Source organism: Phaseolus vulgaris, chromosome 7 (genome assembly GCF_051622355.1).
Source record: "Phaseolus vulgaris cultivar YP4 chromosome 7, ASM5162235v1, whole genome shotgun sequence".
Lineage (NCBI taxonomy): Eukaryota > Viridiplantae > Streptophyta > Magnoliopsida > Fabales > Fabaceae > Phaseolus > Phaseolus vulgaris.
Genome location: NC_143504.1, coordinates 12,308,626 through 12,316,615, shown reverse-complemented (window position 1 = coordinate 12,316,615; position 7,990 = coordinate 12,308,626). Strand labels below are relative to the sequence as shown.

The 7,990-nt window shown below is 32.9% G+C and overlaps 1 protein-coding gene across 6 annotated transcripts; it reads right to left on the bottom strand.

Annotated features, from left to right (window-relative positions):
• Positions 1 to 1,100: 1,100 nt before the first annotated feature.
• Positions 1,101 to 7,767, bottom strand: LOC137828579 (uncharacterized). 6 transcript variants are annotated; one of them, XR_016523452.1, is made up of 14 exons: positions 7,111 to 7,767; positions 6,454 to 6,565; positions 4,486 to 4,598; positions 4,284 to 4,406; positions 4,021 to 4,193; positions 3,785 to 3,860; positions 2,979 to 3,065; positions 2,703 to 2,794; positions 2,578 to 2,610; positions 2,263 to 2,316; positions 2,116 to 2,157; positions 1,637 to 1,715; positions 1,481 to 1,551; positions 1,101 to 1,395 (listed from the first exon to the last, which is right to left on the bottom strand). XR_016523452.1 is itself a non-coding variant. In XM_068635210.2 (14 exons), exons 1-14 carry the CDS (start codon positions 7,312 to 7,314, stop codon positions 1,297 to 1,299), a joined length of 1,347 nt encoding a protein of 448 aa, XP_068491311.1. In that variant the 5' UTR covers positions 7,315 to 7,767; the 3' UTR covers positions 1,101 to 1,296. The 6 variants fall into 6 exon arrangements, 4 of the variants coding, with proteins under 4 accessions (XP_068491311.1, XP_090161426.1, XP_090161428.1 ...); XM_068635210.2 differs by having other exon boundaries at positions 2,703 to 2,783; XM_090305300.1 differs by having other exon boundaries at positions 2,703 to 2,783; positions 6,973 to 7,404.
• Between the last annotated feature and the right edge of the window lie 223 nt (positions 7,768 to 7,990).

The following is a 7,990-nucleotide window of genomic DNA, read 5'->3' as shown; positions in this document are numbered from 1 at the left end:
AAGCAATATTTCATAAAAGTTTATAAAATTTGACACATAAAAATTCAAAGATGATAATAAATAAATGGTGTTCGTGTTATTATTAGATAAAATAAGGAATGTGACAATTACTTTATTAAAAACAAAAAAAAATTGTTTTTATTTAAAAATTAGAAAAATATAAGTGTTATTTTTTCAGTCATGATATTATATTGATAAAGATTATTATAGTAGGAAACAATTATTAATAAAGTCGGGACCCCAAACACACAATGTAAGTATTTTCTTCTCAACATAATTTATTTTGTAATATATTACTTTTATTTAAGAAGATTTTAAGACGGTAAGTATAAATTTCTATATAAAAAAAAAATTCTAAATATGCAATTAATATACTAGTAATATTATATGTATTGCACAAGTATTTTAAATTTAAATTAAATTTATAAAATATTTGAAATAATAATAATACGTATAACTAAGTATAATTAAGTTGATATATATATAATAATAATAATAATAATAATAATAATAATAATTTTTAACTATTTAACAATGTATAAAATTAAAACTCAAGCATAAGATTATTTTTAATTAATAATGCAAAAACATTTAACAACAGTGCATTAGAATATGGAAATTTGAAGTAAAAGATAAATATGAAAGTAAACTGCATGAGATAATACCCATCATCACCATTGAAATATTATGTCAAAATTTAAAAATCAAGGTCAAATAGCAATTGGATAAAATTACAATATTCATAAAATCTAATTTATCTAAGAAAAATACAATTTTTATTTGAAAAAATGTATCAAAATTCAGATTTAGCCAAAAATGGTGTATTCAAATCCAATTGGATTTAATTAAGTTTAAATAATAGTATTTTTGAAAAATAGAAATATAAATATAGAAAGTAAAAGTATAGTTTTTGCTTATAACTATAAAGAAAAGTTCAGATCCTACTTAAATCTACTTTGTTAAGTAGCATATTAAATTTTTTACACAAGTAGAATATTATATTATTATAATTGGAAAAGCACAAAATATTCCAGAATTGTTTTTTCATCATAAATAAATGTTGATCCATTTTTTTTTGTAAATGTAGTACCATTCAAATCTCACAAACTCGTTCCACTGTATATAGTTATATTATGGGAAAAATGACAGTTTCAATGATGATATGAGTTGTTAAAGATCAACATAGCTTAAAAGGAAAAAATAAAGAAAAATTATAGCTATTTGGAACAGAAATTATTGAGGCAAGGATGCCTTGGATACAAGACTGGCCAAAGCATGTGTCAATTGATAAATCACTTAGTTGTCATTCAGAAGAGGGGTTTCTGTGCTCCCCTCTATGTCATTACTCCAATTACTATCTGGCTTCAGGATGCAAGCAAGACAAAGAGAGATTATCTGCAAAAATTGAAAGATTTCAAAGTTAGTAAGAGAAAAGAGAGTACAATTCAAGAGAAGAGAAGACAGAATTTAGAGAGCTTACCATGCATATGGAAGCACATACAATACTAAAACCTTTACATTCAAAGGGAGCATTGCTAGATAAAAACCATGCTGAAACAATATTTATGTATGTTGTGAGCATTGAGAGTAGTCAAATGGCCTAATAAGCATCTACCAAAGACAGTATTCAACTCACAAGTCAATGGACTCATTGCAATAGGTGATAACAAATCAGATATAGATTGCGCCCCAGCAATAAAAGTTTGTGCTTTTCCCTGCAGTGAAGTCAGAGCATAAAATCTGAGAAGGAAGATCATATAAAATGTGTTAAAAATCATATCTTCAAAGAACATATTTTTATAAACATTTTATATGATGGGAATACTATTGCTCTCCACCAGTGTTGCCTCTAGCTTGAAAAGTTCATCTATCACAGTTGGCAAAAAAGGATTAGTAGATGCTACAATGTCTAAGTGAAAATGGGATTATTTCCATTGTTCGCTAAAACAAGTTTATGACTGTTTTTCTAATTTTAGATCTAATTACGTTCACAGAGAATTTAGCAGGAGATGACACATCAGTGGGAAGATTTTGCTTTAGTTGATTGATTTCCAGCATGGCTGTGCTTTCATGAATATTTCAATACTAGTTGGATGCATGAAAGGGAGAGCAAACCTGATTGGTTGAGCTTGTAGCATTTGAAATAATAGCATAAGTCTGCACAACAAGAAATTATTTGCCATTCCAGGATCATAGAGTTGATTGTAAAATAAAAATGAGAATAATTTTGTCAAACATGAGGAAACTAGATCAACCACTCACAGCAGGTTTCACAAGGACATAGATGATACCAAAAGAGGCGCTTAAGTATGGTACCTGCATTGATGCATTAATTTCTTAGTATTACAGACAATAAGGAACTGCAAATAGTAAGAGTTTTAGCCAGACATGTATGTGGTGTGAATTTGTATGATACTGCAACAAATACCGGACACAAGCTAGACCCCAGTTATAACTTTTTTTATCCAAGTTATTTAAGAAGCTTACTGTAGATAAGGTGATAAAGTTGAAGTGCAAGAGTGATGAAATAAACAGTGAAGCTAAGACAACACATAGAAAGATGCCAATTTTACGTACCCAAGGTGCCCATGCTAATCCATAGAGCCAAGCCTACACAGAAATAAAATATGAATAGCACAATGGTATCTGCAAGTTTGCTTTCAGGAAGCAAGGGAAAAGCAAAGGAACACGAGATAAATTACATATGCTATTGATGCAAGCAAGGCAGAGCAGAGTATAACTTTTTCTCCAACCAATGGATTGAGTATTGGAAGCAACAACATCTGGAAGCCAACTGAGGATAAGCTCTTAAAAAAATCAGCACTCTTGCATAATCAGCTTATAAAACACTCATAGAAGGCTGATTGAATATCACTGACTTAAACAATTTTAGACAAGCAGAATATCATTGAACAGATAAAAGTACAATTTTAGTACGGGGGAATTAAAAGAAGAAAAACATTTGGGAAATATTATACCTGAGAGAAGATTGAACCGATTCCCACCATCATAAGAAGTTCTGAGAACTGATTTTTGTTAAAACCAAAAACAGCTTTCAAATAGTACTGCACAGGAATTGTGAGACTGTCAAACTATTGAGTCAGAAAAAAGAAATTTGTTAATTATATACAAGCACTAAAGTTAAGAATTGAAATAATAGAATGCATCATTTTAATCAATATATATTGTTCAATATGTGATCTGCTACCCTTTGTAGTTTCCTGCAAACAAGTAGACCATGGTGACACTCCAAAAAGAAAGGTAATTGATTGATCAATAGAAATATACATAAGAAGCAAAACAACGCAGTTATTAGTAGAAAATAATTGACACGGTCTCAATGACAAAGCTGAAGGTAAAATTATGTTAGTTTGACACATGCAAGGTAAGCAAAGTGTACTTGAGACACTATCTGTCAAGGAATTTTCAATATCCCAAAATCTTAGGTTATTAGGAAAATCTGGAACAAACTCCCTTGCTTAAAATCTTTTTGGTCTTGAAATGTGCATAAATCACTGACACATTAAACCTTGCTCTCAAACTATAGTTTAAGTTGAAAGTATAGAATTGTCATTAATCACTCTCTTAACAACTTGGTAAAAAATACCCTATTTTTTGTTTTCTTGAGTAAAAAAACCTACTACCCAAAAATAGTTAACCTAAGAGAAGAAGGTTCATCATGGCTTGGAAATCTCTAACAGTGTCAAGATGACCAGGACTCAGCATAAGGACTTCAAAATAATAAATAAAATAGCTTGGCAATACATTGGGGATTGAAACATACCAGCAAAACACTGCTTATGCCTGACATTCCCAACTCATAAAAGAAGGAGACAAGAGCCATGCCCCTTAAAGTGGGACTGAAAATTGAAATACACCACAGTATTTACTATTCATGCTTATATATATATATATATATATATATATATATATATATATATATACATCACAAAAGAAAACTATACATAATTAAATGTAACAATAAAGAAATAATGCTTATCATCCAAAAAGAAAGGGAACCTGAAAATTACTATCTCCGCAGCTCTTCTCATAGATTTGAATCTTTGTTGGGGAACATTAACAATTTTAGCCCAGCAACCTGACTCTCGATCATTTTTCGGAGCCAGTATCATGGATTCAACAAGGAAGAATTTCATATAAACCGGACAAACGATCAACAGTACTATTGAAACCTGAAACGTTGAACTGTAAATCAGATTCATTCCAAAAGGACAAGTATGGAAAATTTGTGAATGATCTGAACATTGACAACACAGACATACAGCAAAAATGTACTTTTCAGGAAGAAACCGAGCCAGTAAATCCCCTAGAACATGTGAAGCAGAAAGGAGACCACTAATCCAACTAAATACTGCTGCCCTTTTGCTTTCGTTAACAACATCTGCCTGACAGAGAAAGTATACAGGGTGCAAATAAAATTCGTTTACAGTATTATGTTTATAATTAGTTAAGAAAAAATCTCACCACATATGCAACAGAAATGCAAAAAATACTGCCTTGACTGATTATGTTTGAAATTGTGCGAAGCACATAGTAGGCATAGACAAATTCCTCGGACTGACGCCAGACAAGTAAAGCTGCATTAAGCATATACAGTGAAGACAGTAATTAAAAATCCATAAACAAACAAACTGACATGGAAGTAGAGAAATCATCACAAGTTTATATGCATTTTCTGAAGAGGTCTCTTAGGTAATGTAAGATTGGTGTTTAATGACATTCCTTTTCTTATTCAAGATGTAATTATGTGTCCGAAGTTTGAAACAACTTGTTGAGAACATATATTCATTTAATTAATATCTTTCACCTTCCAGCTCAATCCCATAAAACCGGCTCATAGGGTTGAGGTTTGCACCCATTTATTTACAATGAAAGGCTCTAATCTCTCCAACACACCCCTCACGCCGAGAGTGACAGTAGCTCATGCGTGGGACCCAACAAATACTCGCTAGGATAGGCTCAAAAATGGCTCTGATACCATATTACAAAGTGGACTTTAAGCCTAACTCAACCCCATAAAACCGGCTCATAGGGTTGAGGTTTGCACCCATTTATATGCAATGAAAGGCTCTAATATCTAGTTCTCCAACAATTAGTAATTCGAAAACTCAGTGAGCTTAGTGGCTCTGCAAGTAAGGAAAAGAAATAGAATCTAAGATTCCTTCCAGAGATAAGAATAATCTCCTAACAAATTTTTAACAATAATCCAACCTGATTCTCCATACTCTCCTCTCTCCCCAAAATACTGACTCCTCACTACACGTCCCTAATGCCACCTCACCCCTTCACTAACCAACTCTCATTGTCTCCACTACTGGGCCCCACTCTCTTTATCCAAATGTAGATCTGTCATATTATGAGTCTTTCAGTTTTCTCAAGTATATTAGACCCATAAGCATCTTGTTGATGCCTAGAAGTCCTGTCATTGCCTCCCGACACAACAACCTTGTCCTTAAGGCTAATATCAGGCAATAGAGCTTCATCTTTCCAAGTTGTATCCTCTAAGCTCCTGCCCTGGTGACTAACTCTGGCAGCTAAAATCGCCTCAGGCTCTTCAATCTCGTCTAACTCATCTTCCAACTCGAATGGTAAGGATGATTCTACATCATAATCTCTCACAACTTTCTTTATTTGGGAAATATGAAACACAGGATGAATTTTGGTTGCATCAGGTAACTGTAGCTTGTAAGACACAACTCCAACCTTGCCAATTATGGGGAACGGGCCAAAGAACCTTGGGGCCAACTTTTGATAATTATTTGGGCTACTGTTTGTTGTCGATTAGGCCTTAATTTAATGAACACCCACTCTCTAACTTCAAATGTAAGAGACCTTTTTATTATCAGCATACTTTTTCATCTGCTGTTGAGCAAGCAACAAATGATGCTTCAATTGTCTCAAAGCCTCATCTCTATCCACCAACTCATGTGCTACGGCCTCCACCCTTTATAACATTCACTTTCCTCTCAATTTAATTTTTCTGTCAATTACTGAAATTCTAGTTTGAAGTAAACAATGTTGTTATGGACAACTTGACATCACGAACATGTTAGATTGAGCAAAATGTTGAGTTCACATATTTTTATGTACGTCTTTTGAATATGAACTGGTGAAATTGTAATTAGATCATTTGTGGACAAATCAACATTAAGTTGACAATATAGAATACACGAAGTTCTAGAACCATACAAAATAACAAATAATTTTCAATACTTCGACAGACTAAACATAAGCAAAGCATATAACGTAATCTCTAATAAGCCCCGTCAGTTCAATTTGGTATCAATTTTATGAACACACTACAAAAGGAGATTGAAAGCAGAGCATAATAAAGGACTTCTTTAACAAGGAAACTAAAAGGTTTTGCCGATTATTTTATAATGAGGCGGTAAATTTTCAAAGTCTTAATGCATTGGATGCCAAAGAACATACCAAAGGGAAATATAGACGTGGAGATGGTAAAAAGGAGCAAGGGTTTGCGACCATGCTCATCTGAAAGCTGACCCAAAAGTGGAAGTACCACCATCTTGAAAACTCCAACAATCTGCAGAAAAAACTACATCATTAAATCTAAAACTCCATTAAAAATGAAATTATACCTCCCCATTATATTTCCCCCTCACACACACAGCAAATGTGTCAAGAAGGGCACGATGTATAGGGAAAATAAAGAATCTGTCAAATGAAACGGACCAAATTATTGGTAAAACAAGAGTATAGATAGAGGAAGTAGGCGAATCTGCCACAGTCAAAATGTGAAGCAGATGTCACAGTTCTGCTCAACAAAGAAAGATGGCAATAAATATAGGGTTGTGATGAGACCTCATGATTGGTGACAATTTCAGCATACATTTCTCACAAACTTGGGATAAAACTATGTAATGCTTCATCAGACAAATTGCCACTCACTAACATTTCAGCAAGATAACCTTGCAAACTTTAATGGCATACCAATTTTCTTCAATTGCATGATTCCAAGGCCTCGGAACTCCCATCCGTTCAATTCCCCACCAACCCAAAAGAACACAGAAGAAAAAGCAGAAAGAGCAAGGGATGATGCATGATGCATGATGAAGATGATATTGGTACCGTTTGTTGAAGCCCGTTGATATAAATAGCTTTGGAGCAAGTTGAGTCTCCAGGGCACAAAGCAGAGGTTGTGACATCAACAAGAACAGAAACTGTCATCTCCTCAGCAATCCAATGGATGGTAAGTGGCAGCAGCAAGTGAAGCATAGGCCTCAGTTCTCTGAAGCCTCTCAACCATGCCATGTTTGTGCACCTCTGCAACATCAAACGTTGTACCCTCTTCTGGGACACCGCATGCAACCAAGTGGATGGTTGTGTCAAAAACTGAGAACTGGCATTCGTTATCCCAACTATATATTCTCAAATCATTTGTATCTATTTCTATAATTTTCAAGACTTTGAACAACAAAATATAAAAAATCAAATCCATTTTTAATAATCTAAAATTATACAGACTGACACATTAACTTTTTCTGAAAATAATTTAAAGTCATAAAGTAGTATCGCGACATCTTTGTAATTTCAAAAGTAGTGTTTGAAATTTTACGAAATATTGTTGAAATAAAACATATAAATTACAAAGCTTATCGTATAGATTGAAAGAGATGATGAACACGAATTCCACAAAGAAGAAACTTGGTGGTTGGGTGGCATCTAACAAACACACATTCAGTTGATTTCAAAAGTCTTTGTCGTGGTCATTCCAATGGAGAGACCCAGCTAACTAAAATTAAAAGTTAAATAAATCAAAATTGAAAAACTGTTTTATTAAAATAAATACAAGTTTGGAAAATTTAAAAGATTGATCCACCATAATTTAAAGTAAATTTATGGTGTGACTCATATTCATAACTTTAATTCTCATAAATGTATTATGTGACCCATAATTTTTATATATTTATGGAAAATAGAGTTAATTAAATATACTTTTAAGAGTTAA